Source organism: Chionomys nivalis, chromosome 15 (genome assembly GCF_950005125.1).
Source record: "Chionomys nivalis chromosome 15, mChiNiv1.1, whole genome shotgun sequence".
Taxonomy (NCBI): domain Eukaryota; kingdom Metazoa; phylum Chordata; class Mammalia; order Rodentia; family Cricetidae; genus Chionomys; species Chionomys nivalis.
The window spans coordinates 50,353,721-50,376,055 of NC_080100.1; the positions used below are offsets into that span (position 1 = coordinate 50,353,721).

Sequence of the window (22,335 nt, forward strand, 5' to 3'; positions counted from 1 at the left end):
AAAACAATACACATAAACACAGCACACACACGGTAGATGTTCAGGAAATATTTCTGGAATATTGATTCTTACTATTTTTTCAAAAAGTGGGCATGACATGAATAAAATTCATTGACATCTGTAGCATACTCCAACAGGAGAGAATAGACTTGTGTTCTTATTGGACCAGTCAATATTGAGTCATAATGATACATAGAGGATTTATCAGAGTGGATTATATACTGTGATCTGAGTAGTCCAACCATGGTTGTCTCCCAATAGAAAAGCCAGGGATCTATCAGCTGTTATGCCCATGAGACCGGATGTCTCAATGGTCCCAGGAAATCTAGCGAGCTGCTGCTCTTCAGTCTATATTAGAATCCAGAAGAGGTGGATCCCAATACCATTGAAGGAATGCCACAGCCACAGAGTAGATGAATGAGAAAAAGCAGACAAAACCCAAGATCTCCCTTCTCCATTTCCTTAATGTAGGTAGCCATCAGAAAGTGTGACCCAGACTTGGGGGGGTCCTCCCAGTTTAAGCAGTCTACTCAAGAAAATCCCTTACAGGTGTGCCCAGCTGCTTGGATTTAGTAGATTCTACATGTAGCCAAGTTGATATAACCAAGATTAACTGTCACAGCATGGTTAATGCAGTCCCCAGTTTAAATCAGTCTTATGCCTAGTTTTTTTTTTGTTGTTTTGTTTTGTAAATTGGCCAAGATGGCCTTCCTATGGTGTAGCCCTCTGCTTCACTTGTGACCTTTGCCCATCCTTCCTCCATCTCACCTCGGTCACACTGGCTCACACTGGTGCTCAGACACCCCAGACACCCCAGACATAGTCATGAACCTTTTAGAGCTGTGGTTCTTAACCTGTAGGTTGTGATCCCACTGGTCACCTAAGACCGTCAGAAAACACAGATATTTTACATTATGAGTTATAACAGTAGCAAAATTGCAGGTATGAAGCAGCAATGAAAATTTTATGGTTGGGGGCCACCACAGCATAAAGAACTGTATTAAAGGGTCACAGCATTAGGAAGGCTGAGAACCACTGTCTTAGGGGCTTCCAGAGTTCTGCCTGGAGAACGACCAAACAACAACTCTTTTCTTGACCACCTGCCCCCTCCCTGTGCTGATACCCACTCCAGATCTCCCTCACTCCACCTGCTACTTTTGAGTCCAGCCTTTAACAGCTGAGCCATCTCTCCAGCCCTGCCTGCTACTTTTTATGTGGCTTTTATCACTTATTAACCTTCCATAGTCTCATTTCTCAATGTGCTTATTGTCTATTTTTTGCTCTTTACTATGACAAACAGGAGTTTTTATTTTGTCCAACAACATATGCTAAGGGATTTTTTAAAAGATATCAGGAATATAGTATGTGTTCAGGAAATATCTGTGGAATAATACCTTTTGATGACATTTTTAAAAAGTGAGACCTTCCAGTTTTGTGTAAAAACACGGGAAATGAGGAAGATGAGTTGGACTCTGTAGTATAGTCCAATAGGAGAGAGTAGATTTGTATTCTTATTGTACTGGTCAGTATTGAACCATAATGACCCAATGAAATGGGTGTGGCTTGTTGGGATTCTGGTTTATAGACCCATCACGTAACCAGACGGATGTGAGGCAAAAGATTCTGTCAGCTTTTGGCTCTTGGCTTCTACACATTGTTTCTCATCTTAATATCACAGTTGTACCAAGGAGAAGGCTCATGACTTTTTGCACAAGAAAGCTTCCACCCAATCTTACTTGTCCTTGCCATAGTAACTGTTTGATCTGAAGGCTTTCTTTCCAATGTCGTGACCCACCAGGCAGCACCCTTCACCTCTCTAGGGAGAGCTCCCTCCTGCCTCTTTCTAGTGGCATCTCAGCATCTGCAAAGGTTAGGTGCATCTCAGGCTGGAGTGGTAGACCTTGGTCAGGGTGAGCCCTTAGAGAAAGAGAGCCGCCCCATGTTTTCTGGCAGATGGTATCAAATCATATGCGAAAAAAAAAAAAAAAAGATGTTAAAATCATGCTGAAAAAAAAAAAACCCAGATATTTCTGCTCCTGGAGGCATGATACTTGAGGAAACAGAAAATTATTCAGAGTGTGAGATGATTGACATCCATGATATATTTGGATATTTTTAATGTTCAGGGATTATTGGGGGAGGCTTAGGTATGAAGTGGTATCGTGGTTTTGTCCTTATAGGAATAAATCTTTCCGTTTAACAGATATGTGTGGATAAGATTATGTTGATTGTATTTGCCCCCCCCCACACACAAGATTTGGGATAGAGTAGTGGTTCTCAACTTGTTGGTGAAAGCCCCCATAGGGATCACATGTCGGATATTTACATTATGATTCCTAACCGTAGCAAAATTACAGTTATAAGGTAGCAACAAAATAATTTATAGCTGGGGTGTCAATACAACATTAGTATTAAACTGTATTAAAGAGTCAAGGCATTAGGAAGGTTGAGAACCACTGGGTTAGAGGGAGGGGTAGAACAAGCCCCTATTGGCTAGTAGTTAGTTATTGTTGGAACTGATTAATGGGTGGGTGAAATTCATTATATTATCGTGTCTACTTTCTTAGGGTTTCTAATGTTCAAGTAATATGGTATTTTAAAAACATAATGGTAGCAGTTGGGCACTGTGGCTTATTTCTGTTCTGATTATAAATGAAACACTTTGGGTGTTTTACCGTGACCTATGGTATTGCCTTAAAAGCCCTCCATGCTGAGAGAATACTGTTCTAGTCCTAATTGTTTAAACCAGAAATGGATGCTGGAGCATGCCTTAGCAATGTCTTCGATTCTTGTGTTTTTGCATCGCACCCTATTGCTGAAGGATGCCTCACGCCTGCAGGATCTGCATCGTTGTGAAGGCCTTTGCAGTGGTGCATGCCTGGAAACCCGGTTACTCAGCAGGTTCAAGGGCTGTGACTTCAAGGCTATCTGGGGACTCCTAGCAAGAGCCTTTCTCAAAAATAAAGCAGGAATAACCTTCTTGTAGCTTTTATAAAACCAGTTACTGTCTCAACTGGTCAAGGTTTGACCAGGCAGCTCATAAGTGCCAGCCTTCTCCTGGGCAGAGGAACATGGTAAGGAACTGAGCTGGCCACCCTCTCTCCCCCAGGCTTCGTTCTCAGTGCTCAAGTTAGACCCTAAAGAGGTGCAAGTGGTGGTAAGGCTTCCCTAGCTTCTCAGCTGCCCGACTCTGGATTCCTGAGCTCAAGAATGCTGAGGCGTGTCTACATGGCATCTGCCTTCTTTTCCATGGATGGGGCTATTCTCTGCACTGAGGGAAAGAGAGGCAAGCCGTCTTCAGTTTGGTTCTGTCAGCCTCACGGTTCATGATCAGTCTTTTGCCGTGCAGGCAAGAGTCGGGTGTTTACATTAATCTCTCCGGTTGTTGTCAGCACTCTGAAGTTCCTGTGTCTCTACAGCTATTTTAGTGCCGAGCGCAGGAAGCCTCCAGGGACTTGGAAGCAAAAACCATTTGCATTGGACCAGATGTGTGCATTTGCAGATCATCGTACTACCTGCACAACCCACATGACTTATCCTGTCTGTAATGATGCTGTTTCCCTCATTTTAAAAATAGAGCTGACTGTAAGAAAATCTGCAGCCAGCAGCATCCACTCCTCACTACAATGATCGAGCACCTACCTGTGTCCCACCCTCCTTCCTCCCAACTAGCTCCTATCCAAGAAGATGGTATAGCTTGTTTGGAGAGCCCAGGTATTGTTGGAGCTGAGCCCAGACAGCTTTCCTTCGGAGCCCTGTGTTTAGCCAGTGTCCCCACGGCCTGTTTTCAGTGCCGTCCAGAGGGTGTGGATTTCGGTTCAAGATGCTCTTCATTCTGTTTCAGGTTTTGCTAATCTTTGCAAAGGAGGATAGTCAGAGTGACGGCTTCTGGTGGGCCTGTGACAGGGCTGGCTACAGATGCAACATTGCTCGCACTCCAGAGTCGGCCCTTGAGTGCTTCCTGGACAAGCATCATGAGATCATTGTGATCGATCACAGGCAAACCCGGAACTTTGATGCAGAAGCCGTGTGCAGGTACCCTTCTTCGTCTGAGTTGCTTAGTACCCCCCCCCCGATCTGCTCTAAATGAATTTCTTCTATAGACAGCCGTGGGTCCCAGCACTGACCTGAGAGTCATAGATCTGGATTGCAAAGACACAGGCTATGGTTCCTTCCTACAGACGCATCTTGCCTTCCCATTTCTGCACATTTGAATTACATTGAATTTAGAGGCTGGACTCATTCTACAGCTTAAAGGATGGTCCCCCACCCCTCCTGAGTATTGCTCATCAAAGAGTCATTAAAATTCACACAGTTTTTACTACACGTAGTTTAGATTTAAAGTAGATATTTTAAACTTCATTATTCTGTCCCAAAATGAACATCAGAAATGTGTGAAGCAGAGATTTTTTTCCATACGTGACACAGATGGGTAGATCCTGTAGCAGGCTTCCCAGACATGGAGGGAAGAAGGCAGCCACTTTAGTGGCAGAGGCTTCCCAGGGCCCATGCCCCCACCTTTTTATACAAACGCTTGCACTTCAGGGAGCAAGCACCTGTTTGGTCATAAGTAGACGCTCAATGTTAACTGAGCCATTCAACAGAAGTTGATTGCTTGGACCTTGGCCTGCAAAAGTCATTAATTAATTGAGAACAGGGCAGAGACCAGTCACATATGGGGCCAGACTTTTATTGAATATTAGTAAATTAAAAATAAAGAAATTGATTCTTAAAACTTTTGGTATCCTGACAAAAATATTAATGGATTAAAAATTTCTTTTTTGTCACAGGCTTTGCCTTGCCTTGCTATTTTTTGATGACTTGCATTTTCCCAAAGAATTTTTGTTGATTAACCAGTGGGGTTTTTGTGGGGTGGTTTTGTTTTGGTTTGGTTTGGTTTTTGTTGTTGTTGTTTTGTTTTGTTTCTTGAGACAGGGTTTCTCTGTGTAGCTTTGGAGCTTGTCCTGGCACTAGCTCTTGTAGACCAGACTGGCCTCCAACTCATGGAGATCCACCTGCCTTTGCCTCCTGAGTGCTGAGATTAAAGGCATGTGCCACCACCGCCTGGCTACTAACCAGTGCTTTATCAGTTTCAAATCTTACTTTTCTTCATAGAAATATCTTCCTATTTAGTAACACACACACATACAAAATGATATTTTTACTATTAAGAAATATATTTTCTTTCTAACCAGGTATAATGGAACACTTCAGTTATCCTAGCACTTGGGAGACTGAGGCAGGAGGATTACTGAGTTCAAGACCAGCTTGGGCTACATTGCCAGACACCTTCACAAAGAACAAAAAACAAACAAAACAAAATATATCTTCTTTCTAAATGATTTTCAGGCTGGAACAGGGTCCTGGCCCTTGCTCACTTGTTTCGTATGGCTCTATAATCAAACATTGCTTCAGGTGTACAAGGGCAGGTATACAATAATTCAAGACTAGATGGATAATCTTTGTATTCTTCCTTAGAGATAGAGGCATGGATGTTTGTCTCTTTGTTACAGGTGCTCAAAAAGGGAGCAGGGAATATGAGGTCAGAAGGAAGTTGTATGTATGTATTTATGTGCTAACTGTCTGTTACTAGTCCTCTTAGAGGCAGCCAGATTCTTAATTGATTGACAACCAACAGTGTTCTGTACTGAAGTGAGTGGTGGACATGCACCAATAGAAGTACATTCCCTTCTGTCCTCTGTGGGCGTAGGTTCCCGGCCTTCCTTCATTTAGCATACTGACCCCAGGCCGACACACCTCCAGATCTCCCTTAGTCTTCTCACCAGGAAGTCCTTGGAGTCCCTCTTAACAGCAATTTCTCTGGGGAGCAAGAAATAACCCGAAAGGCAGGGGCCAGTCACAAAGGGAGTCAGGAGCCTGCTCCCACTCAGCACGTTCAGTATGTGAGTTAGCTTCTTGTCTAAGTCGAGGCTCTTAAGAAGGTGACCTAGCGGTGTATCCTCATTACATCACTGGGTGGGAGAAGCTGTGTGAAGGGAAGACGGGTACAGCATCTCCCTGGATCTCAGAGAGGGCCTCTCAGACGCTGTATTTTTTTCTCATCAAATGGAAGTTGGTTCCTTTGTGAGTGTCTATACATTAGGCTCCCACATGTAAACCGAGTCTTCTGGAACCTGCTCTGTGGGAGGTTGGATGGGAACCGGAAGTGATGAGCGCCAACACTGGAGTGGACCTGTCTTGGTGATAAATGGTTCCTCTTTGAAAGATCTCAAAATAAGCAGAAGTCAGACCACAGATATAGGTTCAAACGGTCAGTGCTGATTTCCGTAGATTCAAGAATGTGGCCCTTTATTAAAGGCTTGGCCGATTCACGGAGCCCTGACCAGAGCAGTCTAGAATCTGAGCTTCGTGCAACATCACACATCTTGTGAGGGTCACAAACCTCAAAATATTACAGCCTGCATGTGTTTGTAGTCTATGAGATTGCTAAGAATACATTGATTGTCTACAGGTGGTCCTAGTTCAGCAATCTTTCTCAAGGCCAGCTGCTGGCCAAGTACAGAAGCATCAATGAAAGATTAACTGGGAGAGGGGCACTTTTTGAGTGATCTTTAGCAGGATTTAGGCTTCATTTGTCTGCCTGCCTTCCAGCAAGCGCTTTAACTTTTATTGTTAGATCAATTTTATTCTGTTATTTTGGTAGTATCGTTGTCAATTTTATTGTTATTTTGTATGATCTATTGTTTTCAAAGGAAAGTAATCCAACCAAGTTGGCTGCCTAGGTTCCAACTGATCATCGAGGGTCTATAGTACTGCCATGCTTTTAAAAAGAGAGTCAGATTTCGATCAGAAAACAGGAAATTCGAGTGGAGTTTGCCAGTTTTGAAGTAGAAAACTGGCGAGTCTGGCCTGTTGGAAAAATGCTCAGGAGTTTAAAACAATTATAAAACTAACTAACTAAATTAATTAATTAATTAAATATGTTGTTCCAGTTTCCAAGGTCATCTTTCTTTGCTGTCTCATGTGTGTTCTGAAACTTTTTCTTTGAAGGACGATTTGATTTGGTACCACAATCAGTGCAGAGAAGTTTCCATAATAGTTTTAATGTAACAGAGCCCACATCGCTGCTTTGACTTGATACTTCTTTCTACAGGTCAATCCGGGCCACCAACCCCTCTGAGCACACCGTGATCCTGGCTGTGGTTTCACAAGCGTAAGTCCACCGCCTACCCTACCCCAGCATGCCTTGCAGCATTCTGACTCCAGCAGCATCTCCCACCCCCAATAGAAACTCTCACTTCCTTCAGAGGCCCCCACCCCCAGCAACACCTCTCAATACCAGCAGCACCCCACGCCAACAACACCTCCCACCCCCAGCAGGACCCCGCACTCCCAGCAGCACCCCCACTCCCAGCTGTACCCTCACTCCCAGCAGTACCCTCACCCCCAGCAGCACCCCTACCCCCAGCAGCACCCCACCCCCAGCTGTACCCTCACACCCAGCAGCACCCTCACCCCCAGCTTCACCCTCACACCCAGCAGCACCCCACCTTCAGCTTCACCTGCACCCCCAGCAGCACCCCCACCTCCAGCAGCACCCCCACTCCCAGCTGCACCCACACCTCCAGCAGCACCCCACCCCCAGCAGCACCCCTACCCCCAGCTGCACCCACACCCCCAGCAGCACCCCACCCCCAACTTCACCCTAACCCCAACTGCACCCACACCCCCAGCAGCACCCCACCTCCAGCAGCACCCTCACCCCCAGCAGCACCCCCACACCTAGCATTAGTATTCCATCTGAGACACTTACATGATGCAGTCCAGGTTTTGAACCAGTACTGTGAGGAGCATATCTTAGACTGTGCAATGCCCCTTCTAGAACTTGCTTTGAGGGCTTTGTTTTCCAAGTTTCCAAAAATATTTAGGGTGGTTTTTTTTTTCCTTCTCTCTCTTACATAATTGCTGTTAGCACGTTTTCACACACTTCAAGGGGAAAATAGGTTTCATCAACATGACATGCCAAAAATGAGTAAGAAAGCTGAGAACTCTGGAGAGGACGTTGTTCTAGTTCATCTTTTAGACAGGAAAGTGCCTGAGTTGTCACTTAAGAATGCGGCATGGGAGTACAGAAGCGCCAAATCCATCGCAGGAAAAGGATTGTGGGGCTTAGATGAGGACCGTTGTGTGGCTAACAGCAGCCCACAGACTTAGGTTAGTTGTGGACGGCAAAGAAGATTGGCCTGACTATCGGTACAGTGACACCCTAGGATGAGAGATTGTTCTCCTGGGATTAGTGTCTGGAATATTCTGCACTTAAAATGCAGGGCTGGCTGAGAGAAAGAAGTAGTTTGTATGTGTGCCACAATACTTGGAATCCTTGCCAGTGGCAAAATTTGTCATAGTCAATTAATGGCTGTTATTAGGTTCAGAGCGACTAAGATCCTAATTAGGGCCCAGGACCTGATGGACTTGGCTCTACTTTGGCATTTGGCACAGATTCCACCACGAAGGAGCAGACTGGCCAGCAGCTCTGACAGTAAGGTCTGGGATTTTGCAGGGCAGCCTGGCCCAGGGAGAGCTGAAATGAGTGCACTGTAACAGGTCATGCTGGCACAAGAGGAAGCCATAGCGGCAGGGGCCTGCCCTAAGCAGAGCTCTGTGTAAAATGTTGCCCAAGAGGCTCTTTGCGTGATGGTTTCCATGGGATGCGGTCCAAAGAAGGTGAAGCTCTGTCCCCGTGGGTGCCAATACCCGCTGTCCTGGTGGAAGACTGGTTCCAGAAAGAATGAGTCGGGACCTGGAGGAAGTCAGCCTCCTTCTCCACTTACCTCCAGAGATCTGAACATGATCCGTGGACATGATGCTGGGAGACCACACTATGCAGCATCTCCCAAGGTCGCTTATTCCAAGGAGTCCAAAATGCCTTCTGTCCTTCTCATATATTAAGAATGTTTATGAGTCCTTGACTAGGGGTAGTTTTCTATGGCTTGTTACGATACTTCTGTTTTTTTTATTATTATCAAATGCTTCTTATATAGAGAATGATGCTAAATTAGTGCCTCTGTCTTCACCATGTAGTTTAGGAAATGGAAGATTATTACACTGAGTCTTTGTACTACTGACTCATTCATAGAAGGCAGAAAGTCGGGAGTCAGGGAAACGATTCCTCTGGCAGGAATCTGCTATGGGAAGAGCCACAGACAAACTGGGTCATCTATTCTGTTTTCTAATGACATTTCCACCCAGTTCCCCTGCTTCTTGTCTTTCCTAATTTCCTTTCCTTTTCTTTTCTTTTTGATTTTTTCGAGACAAGGTTTCTTTGTAGCTTTGGTTCCTGTCCTGGAACTAGCTCTTGTAGACCAGGCTGGCCTTGAACTGACAGAGATCCACCTGCCTCTGCCTCCCGAGTGCTGGGATTAAAGGTGTGCGCCACCACCGCCCAGCTGTCTTCCCTAATTTTCAAGGAATGTGTCCTATGCACATCTCTGGCTGTCTCGGGGTGACACTTTCTTGATGGTGACAATTGACATCCTAGTGACAAGGTCCCCACCCTACCTTTTTACTCATGGCCCAGCTCCGGGCTCAGTATTGGAAACTGTCTCAAGAAATGGGTGGCCGTGATCAGTTTTTGTTTTCCTTTCCTTCTGGATTTCTGTTCAGATTTACACCTCTTTCTCATTTGGTTGTATGGTCCTGTAGACTGTAAGGTTGGGTATCTGTGTCACCTTGAGATTTGGGCCCAGCCGGGTCTTGGGGAGGAAACTGAGCACCTAGTTCCGTTAGGGACATAGACTTGTGAAAAGCAGCGTGCGTGACATCGCCTTTTATAGGACTGCTCTCCTACGTCTGCCCCAAACCCGAAGGGCGACCCAGCGTTAGGGCGGCTCTCGCCCGTGCTAAGGCACATCCAGCATGCTGCCGTTACTTCCTCTACTGCCTGTGTTCTGCTTACATCTGGAAGACAGATGTGGGGTCTGCATCCCTGCAGGCAGGTGCTCCCCGGGCACATGTTGTTCAGGAAGCCTCTCTAGAGCGAACGCCCATGGCCTCATTGCTCTCTCTCCATGCTTCAGTGTGAGGAATCCCGGTTTATAGCTGCTGAGTGACCACATTTTCTGCTTTGCTGCAGATCTGGTGACCATGAAGAGGCCTCAGTTCTTCCTCTCCTCCATGCCGGCTTCAACCGGGTACGTACGAGGGGACCGAATGCCTCTCTCAAAGGCGGGCACTGCCTCCCTGACTCTCCCTTGAGGTCAAAGCACACAGCCATGAGCAGTAGTACAGGAAACAGGCCTCAGAGCTGTGAACCAGGGATGGAAGCAATGGCACTGCATGGGGTGGCAGCAAGCAAGCCACAAGCAAGTGCCAGTCAACCACTTGCTTCTTGTCATTTAATCCCACCTATCACAGCAGCCGATACACGGTGATAACAAAATACCTCTTACATCAGATCAAAATCCGGCAGTCTCAAGTGACCCACGTAGCTCCATCTCACTCATCAGACTTGGCACGTATGTGTGGTCATAGAAAGATGATGTGCCGACGTTGCTGCTTAGGTTCTGTGCTCACCAGGGGCCTGCCCAGAGCTTTTAAACTGAGAGCAGGTTCATGCTGGCTTGTGAACCATTGCCTAACACCAGAAAAAGAAAAGCCTCCTATTTGAAGCCTAACTATATGAAATACATTGATATCAGCTTAAAGATTAAGACTGATTGTCCTGAGCAAGGGAATACAGACATATTACTAGGATTACAAGGTAAGATAGAAACTAGATTGGAGGCAAAGCCATGTGGGGGCAAATAGCAAGAAAACAGTGGAATTAATTTAAAATAAAGAAGAGAAAGTTAAATGAGAAAAGAAATGTGAATATTAGAGTCATATAGAAAATTTATAGTCTTTCCCTCACATGTTTAGACAAACATGTATATTTCTACTGTTTAAAAAAAAAAGCAAATCGCTTCATTTTAGGTCAAAATAGAGTAGCAATCCATAGTTGATATCTGTAAATTTTACTGATAGTCTAAACTCAGACATATGGTCCTGTGAGTTCTTAGTGTTTCAAGTGATAATGGTGCTTTGCTTTTCTGGATTTAAAATGAAAAGTCTAGGTCGTAGATCATGGAGAAGCAGTAACTTCCTTAGGGTAGGATAGCAGTCTCCCCTGCTTTGGCACACTTCAGCAGAGCCCTGTGAGAGATGGGAGGCAGCAGAGGTTCATAATGTGTAATAGAAATGACTGTGTCTAGGTCGCAAGATTCCAAACTCTCCTAACACGCCTTCCTGTGTGTCTGCCATCTCTCCTAGTGACGGTTGGCATTTGTCTCTGAAAGCTTGCCTTATGTTCCCTGCTTGGATATGGATAAGAGAATACCTCTGAGTTTGGGAATGCAGAATTGCCAGAGGACAGTCAGCAAAGACACCATGCGACTGCCATTTTTGTTAACTTATTCATTTTCTAGAGATAACTGGAATTATTCTTTTGTTTTATTGATCTTCTGTGCCACGTGGGCCACACCTCTTCACCCCTTACCCACTGGGGGACAGAGATTGCACATCTGTTGACAGGAAAGCTTAGACGGGAATGATTGTCACTCTCTAGGTACAAATATTAAGAAAAGAGGGTTCACTGCTTTCTTTTTACCTGTCTTGTGCTACCCTGCAATGCTGTACCCAGGTCCAAATGTGTCATACACGTTGAATGGACCCATGGTGAATAGGAGTTCACAAGCTTGTGCCTAGCAGGGATTACTGGTGTTTTGAATGCTCGGTCTGATTTGGTCAAGGCCATGCACCAATGGATCAGGGTGCCCCGACCCCTCAGGTTGTCTCCCAGTGAAACACATAGCGCCCCGATTGATTTCTCTGTGTGTTGTGGCCTCAGCGCAGCGGAGACAGATCTCCAGGCAGCTGCTCTCCTTGTTTGGGGAAGATCTTGTCTTTGGCAGCTCTCTATCCAAGTACCTTCCAGATATGCCAGCTAGCCTTGCCTTCTGTGCGGTTGTTTCTCTTTCTTGATTTGTTTTGATTTAAATCATTTGCTGAAACTTGGCTTTGTGTTACTAGCTACTGGGCCAGCACATTGGTCAATGAGCCCTGAGCGGGGATCCAGGAAGAAACCCCCAACAACTCCCCCCCTGAAGCCTTTGGATGTGGCCAGCTGTGGTGACGCTCAGCTTACATTGTGCTTTGTGGAAGCCAGCATCTTGCCCGGCGCAACTGCTCTTATATTCACCTTCATGCGCCTTTATTTTTTTTAAAGCCTAAAATGATGCTTATTCATCTCAGCAAGTATTTATGGGGCTTCACGTGTGAGGCAATGTGGAAGGCATGCTGGGCTAGCAGCTGTGAGCCACACTTCTCCCCAGAGTAACTTCCTTTGGAGAGGGAAGTCGGGGAGCTGTGGTGTTTTATCAGGCCCAGTTCCAGAGGATTTGCTTAATTTTTCTCAACATATGAAGGATTTGATATTTTCTCCGTTTTCTTTTTTTTTTTCCAAAGGAGGAAACAGACTCCAAAATCTGAATAGCTTATAGATTCATAATGAAGGCAAGGCTGCAGCTGTGTATCCCCTCCTCCCTCTGTCTTGGGTCTGCCCACTAATGTAGTTTCCCAAGCCATGTCCTGGAGTACCCTCCCAGAAGCTCCTGTGTTCCCTGAAAGGCGGCCTCCCGGGTGAATCTATAGACCGTGTACTCCTCCTCCTCAGCACACATTGGCAATTGAGCCTGTTAGCCCCCAAGATGTTCTGAGGGCTCCTGGAGTCAAGATCCATGCATCTCACCATCATCTAAACACACTTCCCTTGGAAATTTCAGTATGTCTCCAGTGACCCTTGAGAAGGGTCATCAGCTAGCACCAGTTTCCCTCATCTGAAAACTCAGGCAGATGTGAATCTTGATCAACTTGACTTTGTGACCAAACGAGCAAGTGTTTCCTCTTGTGTGTGTGTGTGTGTGTGTGTGTTTGTGGCTTTGTCTTGGTCCCCCTCCACTCCACTTGGGAAGTTAGAAGCCTATGGGAAGTTAGAGGGCTTTGAAGGTATTCCTCAAGGAGAGATCACTCCTTCCAGGTGTGTGTGGGGGGTGGGGAGGTATGTGCACACATGCATGCATATGTGAACACACACTTACATGCTAAGGCAGAAGGGGAGAGAGGAGTTGGGTTTTCTCTCTGGCTGACTTGATTGATGGAAATCTATAAGCAAACCTTTCGGCTGGGTCTGGCGCTCTCCCCTCCATCTATCTATCTGCCTAAGAAGCACGGCTGTCACTGGGTACTTTGGAATCCTTTTTTGCTTGCGAGTCTTCTAGATATATATGCTTGGAAAGTTCTGCAAAGTTTATATTTTCTGTATGAGGTAAAATGTAAGACATTTTCTTCAGTCTTGAGTAAATCTGTCTCCTTACTGTTTTTATTGGCTATTTTTTTCTGCTTTCCTCATTTCTCATAAAAGTGTTGACGTGTTCCTATGAGAAAAACGCATGATTTCTTGTATATCCTACATCAAATAATGTGTTCAATTTAAAAGATGTAAAGACGAGACTGCAGAGATAGCTCAGCAGTTAAGAGCACTGGCTGCCCTTCCAGGAGACCCAGGTTTAATTCTCTGCGCCTACTTGGTAGCTCACAGTTGTTGGTAACTCCAGTTTCAGGAGATCCAACCCTGTCCTGGCCTCTATGGACACTACAAATATGTGGTGCACAGACATAAATGAAGGCAAAATACATGTACAAAGAATCTTTAGAAAACTTAATGTAGAGATGAGTTTGAGCTTGTTGAGAAGGTTCTGCTGTCTCTGCCTGGTATGAAGCGCGTATGTCACAGCTCTCTGATGAATGGTGTTCAAATTCTGTTTTGTTTGACTTGGACTTTGCTTATGCCTTTACCCAACCCACTAAGGGTTTGTAAATGTGTAAAGGCTTTTTTTTTTCTAGTTGAGTTGAAACTAAAATAGACCGTTTTCAAGTGAACAATGCGGCGGCCTTTAGAGCAGTCATGATGTGCAATTCCCACCCTCGGTCTTGTTCTAAAGCATGTCCCTTAGCCCCAAGTCCCCACTAAGCAGTTCCGGTCCTGCTTCACAAACTCTGGCAAGCATTAGTCTGCCATCTCTCTGTAAGGAGTCATCTGTCTTGATGGTTTGCATAAATGGAATCATGTAGCGTGGGGCTTTTGGTGTCTATCTTCTCCCACCTAATACACTGGAGCATTTTGCATGCTATAGCGTACATCAGTATTTCATTCCTAGCTTATGCCTAAATACAATCCCACTGTGTGTGCGTACCACAATTTGTGTATCCATTTCCATCTTCCTAGACCATTATTCTACCCCATACCATGAAAGTGAAGCTGGTGTGGACCTGATTCCACACGGGTTTACTTGAGGTAGCCATTTTTAATGCTTTCGATTATATACCTAGAGTTTAACTTTTGAATAACACGTACACTGTTTTCCACAGCAACTAACCCATTTCATAGCCCCATCAGCAATGCTCAGGGCTTTGATTCTGCACATTTTTACTAATACTTATTTTTCGTTTTGAAATTATACCTATTCTAGTGAGAATGAAATGATATCATAGTGTGCTTTTGACTTGTATTCCTTTAGTCTGGTGAGCCTGGATGTCATTCATGTGTTCGCTGAACAAATTTTCTACGTTTTCCTGAAGAAATGTCGACTCACATTCTTTGCCTAGTTTTTCATTTGATTGTCCTTCTTCTGTTGTTGAGCTCGCCAATACTTCGAATGAGCTCTGCATTAGGATTTGGAAAGAGGCAGAGAATACTCCCATAAAAATGAATCAATGGCACATTGCAGCCTGGGCATGTGGCATATTGAGTTTCGGGTGATTGTTACAGGGTAAAGCCGAGTGGTTCAGTAATTAACACAGCTGGGGGGAACACGCTGTGCTCTTATGTGTTTACTTTGCTGTGACCCCTCATAATGAAGCTCCCCCCATCTTTGTTATAAAGTGAGCCAAGTGCATCACCAGCTCTATTGTTTCCCTGACACTCGAACAAACCCTTCACACTCCTTGACAACGTCTCTCTGTCATCCCTTCCTACCTACAAGATGTCTTGCATAACGAGCTACCTTGGGGCAGGAACAACTGTTAAGTTTCCCTGTATGACTCTCTAAGAAAGAATTGGAGATGTCTTATGCATTATCTTTGCTTTCTTTTCAGAGATTTATGGAGAATAGCAGCATAATTGCTTGCTATAATGAACTGATTCAAATAGAACATGGGGAAGTTCGCTCACAGTTCAAATTACGGTATGTAGCAAAATAAGACAATACATGATGTTAACAGTGCTTTAGAAAACTCTGAACTGCCAACAGGCCGCAGATCTATAACTGATGTCTGGGATTTGAAGCTATTAGACTGCCAGCCAATGGCAGTGTGTTAACTGGAGTCCCTTGATATAATGAAATAAACTGAAAGTGTATCTTTTTTTACAGTATCTTCCACTATTTGTAGCAGTATTAAAATCATAACCTGGGAAGCCCTACTCAATTTTTGTATAATTAGATTGAGACTAAGAGCAACCTTTAAAAATCAGTTTCAGGCTGGAGAGATGGCTCAGAGGGTAAGAGCACTGGCTGCTCTTTCGGAGGTTCCAAGTTCAATTCCCAGCAACCACATGGTGGCTCACAACCATCTGTAATGAGACCTGGTGCCTTCCTTGCCAGCATTGTATGCTTAATAAATAAATCTTTTTTAAAAAAAAAAATCAGTTTCAACTTCTGACTTTGAACTTCACAAATTCCTAGTTGGGATGTTAGAGTTGGGGAAGCCAATAGGTACATTTTTTACACTATTCATCAAAACGGATAAGCGGCGATTTCATGAAGTCTGCCTGTGGCCTCAGTATACATGGCACATCGTCAAGAAACCAGTTTTAGGTGTTATGGTGGGGATGTAGCGCTTTAAGAGGTGGCTTCTCACTGGCTCTGTTCTATGTGGGGTTCTTGTGTCATCTTCCACTCATAGGCTCTCTTGGAAAATCAGGGTGCTAGCACATGCCTAGTTCAAGCTTGGCTCTAGCTTGCAGTTAACCTGCCCTCTTCAGGCCAGAGAACATGAGTATACCTTTGGCCCCGTGGAAAGACCAGTTTCTAGGAGCTTCCTGCCTCCTTCAGGGATGTCTCTACATGGCTTCTCTCTGGCCAACTAAGAGGTACCTCTTTGTACTTTGTGCCCAGTGCAAAGACCAAGAAAAGATCTTCCTACCATAATTATACTTTTAATCTTCATTACTTATTTTGTATCCAAATCTGACAGAGTAGCTTTAAAACTAATTTTCTCCAGTCCCTGGGAAGCAGAAAGATTGCATAGGGCCACAGAAGCAGCTCTCCCGGGTCTGGGTATTACAGTGATGTAAGAAATAAAATTAGAGTAAGCAGTCACTCTCTAAGATGAGAGTGTGGTGTTTTCTGGTGTGTGTGTGTGTGTGTTAAGAATGTTGATGTTGCCACGAAACTGAGTTTGATCTCTAGATACCACCCCCACCCCGGCATGGTGGCAGAAGCAGATCATTCCAACAAGTTGCCCTTTGAATGTCATGTATGTGCATAACACACACACACACACAAACATACAAATAGTAAGCAATAATAAATAAACACATAATTTTTTAAAAAGTCAAAGTATGTCAAAATAGTGGGGATTCTGATGTTTGAGATGTTTTGATAGCTCAAGGCCTTAAGGAATAACATTTTGAATATTTAAGTTAAATCCCTTGGTTTGTTTTTATCAGTATGTTTACTTCAGGTAACTTCATACAGTAATTTATTCTTTTTAATAATGTGCATTAAGTGTATGTAGTTCCTGGGAGTCTCTATTGATTTTAATTGAGAGTAAAATAACTTAGACCTTTGAATTTTGATGTTTTCACAATAAATAAAAAGAGAAAAGAGAAAAGAGAAATTTCACTGTGGTTCGCTCCTTTAACTTAGTTCTTACAATAAAATCAGAGGCTTCATCATTTTATTGCTGTGATTCCCAGCCCTTCATGCTATTTTAAATCATTGCTTCTGTATTCACAGATCATGTGATGGTACCCAATCCAGATTCCTCAGAGAACTGGGCACCCGGGATTCCCCCAGGGAGGCTTAGGGCACCTTGACCGTGGTGAGCAGGACACAAGCTGGCCTGGCAGTCTGAAATGAGCATGCCTGCTAGCCCCTTGTGTAGGTCAATGTGCTGCTGAGACCCAAGTCGACTAGGACAAGTGTGGGAGCCCTCGGGCTCTCCTCACAGCCCAGCTGCATGTTTCTCAGCTCTTGACAGAGTGAGTGCTGCCATTGCTCCTCAGCTCTCCGACAGGAACTGCTTGGAGTTGGACGCATTGCTAGTGTCATAAGGGAACGTCCAGGTTCTTCATGTAAAACAGCGTGAAACTAGTGATTGCACTGAATCCAGGAAGCAGTGGCCCCAGCGAGCAGGGCTTGCCTCCCTCGAGAATGCTGTCTCCTTCTCCACCTGCAATCCTCTTGGTCTTCTGTCTTTCCCTCGGCCTTGCCGAGTTCCCTCCCTTTGAGGGCTGGGACTGCTTATACTTTACATGACTCTCCCTGGGCCTACAAGATTTGAACCCAGCAGGCAGAGGACAATGATCCAGACAGTGACCTTGCTCCAGCTCTTTGGGGCACTCAAGGACATAGAGAGCATCTACCTGTACCCCAAGGCAGACAAACAACTATGTCATTTGTTAAAGACTGGGAAATGAGCTCTTTATTATACAATGCCAGAATAATTATAGTCTAATTATATAATACTTCCCCCTACAATCCCGCCCCCAGCTGCAGCTAAATGTGTAGCACAACTGTCATTCTGCAGGGACACAGCCTGCACTGCTGCTACCCGTGTTAAAGATGGACACTGCAGCCCAGGAGTCTGAGAATGGGGACTGCCGCCTGTACATTACAAAGCCAATCACTCATTCGAGTTCGATCCAATCGAGCAAATGATGGGGCCCGAACTGGAAACTTCCTCTGTGTAGAATGTATTTTAGGGACAGCGGGCCTAACCCCTTCTGTGCACATTTGTTGAGGTACTCTACTGAACAGAGTTCACGAATAGCAGTGTCCAGGGTGATCAGAGCTAAGTGGTGAGCATGTAGCTCTTCTAATGTTCTTGGCTTCTTTGTCATGAAAGGACCTTGTCACTCAAATAAAGACAGTGACTTACCAACCTTCCCATTACTAATGTAGGATTTGCACATAGACCATATTTATTTTACTTCAGACCTTAAGACAGTGCAGTCTACAATTTTAGAAAGATTCAGGGCCTGATGGGTGGATGTCTTGTGGCGCACCACCTCTCTCAGGAACACATCTGTAGAGCCTTTTTCTTTACATGGATTCTGTGCAGCAGCCAGGGCAGAGCAGCAGTGGACACAGAGCTGTGGACACTTAACAAAGCCATCCCTTCTCATCCTTGCCACTGCCCGTGATGGCCACCAGCAAATCCCATGATTCCCCTGGCCTATTCTTCTGTCTGCCTGACTTATTTTGAGCCTCTGATTGGATATTAACTCATGTTCAGAATCTTCTTAAAAGCCATTGCCTTGCTCAGTCCTACCCTTGTTTAAGGTGGTGTGTGCACGTGTGTGTGTGTGTGTGTATGTGTGTGTTCTGTTTGGGTAGAATTCAGATGAAGTGTGTTTCTAAGATACACAGAACAGCACATGTCCACCCCAGCCATAATTGAAAAGAAAACACTGAGAGCCAGAAGTTCCCTCCACGCGGTCTCAGCTGCCTGGCACCCTGGTCACAGTGCTCGAGTACAATCATGCACTCTAAGCGTGCACTTTGCACCCACCGTGCTGTTGTGCTGTTTATGGACTTCCTACCTGTACCCCAGGACAGCTGCCTTTTCCATCTGAACCTTTGAAACCCTTGAGAAGACACAGAAGAAACAATTACATTACCCATCATCTTTCCTGTTGTTTTCTGACCTCTGACCTTAAGGATAAAGCATAAGGACATCTGAGATGCAGTTCATGATTCCCAAGAACAGACACTAATAAGGCTGCAACTTTTCTCACTGAAAAGTATGAATGATTAATGCCAGCGATTAGGCTCCCTGGTTCTGGGAACATGACTCAAACTCATTGCCCCATTTTGGTGCAGGTTTATTTAAATAGAGCCATCAACCCAAGGAAGTTGAAAAGTCCAAATAGCGTAGCTGGTCATGGTAGGGCTAGGAAGGAGAATACTGTGTCATTCCTCGTCCTCCCGGTGTCCCGTCGTGTCAATGGCAGTATAGGGATTTGCTGTCCCTCTGGACACTCTGGGACATACTGTTCGGAAGCTCTAGGACGTGTGAGAACAGACAAAATGATCATGCCTGCAGCACCTGTCTGCACGTGTAGCTGAGATGCACAGACCCCTGTGCCAGAGAGGAATATGACAAAACGTGTTCATTAGAACTTAATTACCCAGCTCTCGGAGTTGACAAATTAGCCTCCGTGGAGTCTGTGTCTCCACGCATCACTTCTGAGAGGTACTTAGTGTCTGGAAGGGCTTTCCCATGGAGCTGAGCTCACTCTAGACCAGGTGTGCAGAAAGCACTTTTGATAAGCCTTAGCTCTTGCTTGCCTCTCAAGAGTTAGTGCGTGGAGATAGTGATAGCAATCTTAGCTTTCCTTTTAATGTTCTGCTGATTTTATAAAACAAACACAGTGGTGGTGATTAGACCATCCACAGTACAAATGTTGTTGGGTGGGCAATTGGAATGAAGAAATGCCCTGCAAGACTCAGGAATGGCAATGGCATCGAGCTGGTCCCATTCTCTGCCCTGCTGACCAGAGTGTGAATGCTTGTCTTACCTATCCGTCTGCAGATAGCTTCATCTCTGCATTCATAGAAATGAGCGCCATCTTTCAGTGTGCTGAGGTCCTTCTTGCCTGTAGGCTGGTTCTTGCTGCTATTGAGTCCCATTCAGATAGACTCACGGATAAAGATCATTTGCAATTAGTTTTTCTTTTCTCTGGATGCTTTTGCCAGCCTCCGAGAACAAAGCACCATGACTCTGTGACCTTACAAGTTGTAATCCTACCACACTGTATTCTTCCATATGTGGGCCTGAGTACTTTGAGAAATGCCTGCATAAGCCATCCATCACTCAAGTCATTACAAAACCCCATGAAATACACATTTTTACAGTCATTCTCTAGATGGAGAAAATGAGGAAAAGCAAAGACTGTAAGCTGGGAAAAAACAGTCCAATTTTACTCAGTGTTCTGTCATTTCCTAACAAATAGGTCAAAGTGGCAGCCAATTACACTCCCTCATGGTAGGAAAATAACAGTGAAGAATTTGCCCTACAAGAAGAAATATCCATCCCATAAATCAACCTTTTCCTTTCTTTTTATTTTTTTCCTCTTTGCACTGTGTGAGAAAGCCTTCCTGGATTCTTTATACAGTCCATCTAAATAGCAGGGTTCTAGCCATGTAGTTGCTGTGTTGTCTAGTGTAGAACTTAATGTATCTGGAGTTGTTTTCTATTTGGAAGCTAGTTAAAATAAAAATCACAATTGGAGTCTGATTTAGAATATTTCAGATACCCGGGGGAGGTCAGCAAAGAAGGAGCCATGTAGGAAGCTAGAAAGATATACAGGTGCAAAGAACTAGACAAGGGGGGATCGGATCAACCTGCCACTCCTGTCTTTCTTCATGCCAGTGGGTGCGACTGTAGGCGAAGTGGCATCGCCAACCAAAGAAAAGGAAAGCAAATGTCTCTCTCTGTGTTGTGAAAGGCCAACATATCTCATGATCATTCTGGGCCAAGCTGGGTTCTTCTCATTGACAGGAACTTGACCTTCTCCATGACCATGACTGTGCCCAAATTACAGCATTTCACACTGTGTTAAAATGTCAAGATGTGAAGAAATACCAGCTCGCAGGATATGAACAATAACAGAGTGCATAGTGCCAGTAACTCTGGAGTCTGTCGATGTTGCTAAATTAACAAAGTTCAAACGATGTTTGTATAGCACTAACCCTAATCTTATCCATCTTTCAGGGCCTGTAATTCAGTGTTTACAGCGTTAGACCACTGTCATGAAGCCATAGAAATAACAAGTGATGATCATGTGATTCAGGTATGGGAAGAAGTGCTTTGTGTCATTAACACTAAAATAGAGCCTTCCAGGTTCTACGTCTCTTTATTTCAGTTACTTTTCCATAATTCTCACATATTTGCAAGAAAGGAAAATCAACGCATGAGTGCATGCATGTATGTATGTGTGTGTGTGTGCATGCATGTGCACAGATATTCATGCACGAGTGTATGTGTGGGTGCCTGGAGACAGGGTGTCTGGTACTCTGGAGCTGGAGTCATGGTCAATTGTGAGCTGCCCTGTATAGGTGCTGGGAACTGAACCCAGGTCTTCTAGAAGAGCAGTCAGTGCCCTTAACCATTATCTCTCTAGCCCCATAGAAGAAACTTATTAGGTCATGTCAGAACTTTTTTATTTCTTAGGTAGAGGTGGGAGAAAATTGTAGGCCATCTGTAAAGACAGTAAAGACCCAGGGTTGTTTGGCAAATGCTTGTAAGTGGCTATGGGACCAGAATACTTCAGGTACTGGGTCACCTGCCATGGTATTCTTTTATAAAGCACTGTAATACTGCTGCCATCTTTCTAAAGAAATGCACACACAAAGAATCTTCTACCTGCCTCAAAGAGTACTCTGAAATGTCCCCGGTCCCCTGATTAGTCCTGGCCTGGCTGAGGTTGGTGCGCAGTGTCACGGAGGAGCACTTGCTTTGACCAGCGACCAGCACATCATGGCTCCTGTGGCACCAGCCTCCTTTTGAACCCTCGGATTTCCCCCAGTGTGCACACAGGTAATGCCTTGCTCCTGTCCCAGATCAGAGGCATCATAGTGCACCACACCTTAGCCCTGTCACAAGAAGTCCCATTGGGTAGTCTCTGCTCAGATCTGTACCTTTGAGAAGCAAATGGGGAAACTGAGACCTAGCAAAGTAGAGGAACTTATATGAGGAAAGGGAGAGAAGTGAGCACTGAAATCAAGTTACTCAGCCATATTTCTGACTCCTAAGCCTTCCTACCTGGCTTCATTCAGGGCTATGTTTCAGAATATTCTTGGCTGTCCCTTGAAATAAAACCAACATTTTCTGTACTTTTCTGGCTATGTTTATACTTCCTGCCCACCCCTCCATATCCTAAACCACACAGAAAGCTGGACACAAGAAGACATGACCCTTCTCATGAGGACACTGGCTTTGCATCTGCCTACATCACAGTGGGAAGCTGGGGTGTAAGTCAGAACTGAGGCAAAGTAGCCCTGCCCTCCCATGCCTTCTCCACCCTGACCAGGAACCGAGTCCTTTGCCCCATGG

The 22,335-nt window shown here is 44.9% G+C and overlaps 1 protein-coding gene across 6 annotated transcripts in view; it reads left to right on the forward strand.

The window, feature by feature from the left end:
* Pde8b (phosphodiesterase 8B) overlaps positions 1-22,335 on the forward strand; it is a 216,048-nt gene that overhangs the window by 134,850 nt on the left and 58,863 nt on the right. For all 6 annotated transcript variants that reach the window (XM_057789955.1, XM_057789956.1, XM_057789950.1 and 3 more), the window contains exons 3-7: positions 3,845-4,035; positions 7,115-7,174; positions 10,094-10,151; positions 15,151-15,239; positions 20,995-21,073. In XM_057789955.1, the coding sequence (XP_057645938.1) occupies positions 3,845-4,035; positions 7,115-7,174; positions 10,094-10,151; positions 15,151-15,239; positions 20,995-21,073 (477 nt within the window). The remainder of the gene's footprint in view (positions 1-3,844; positions 4,036-7,114; positions 7,175-10,093; positions 10,152-15,150; positions 15,240-20,994; positions 21,074-22,335) is intronic.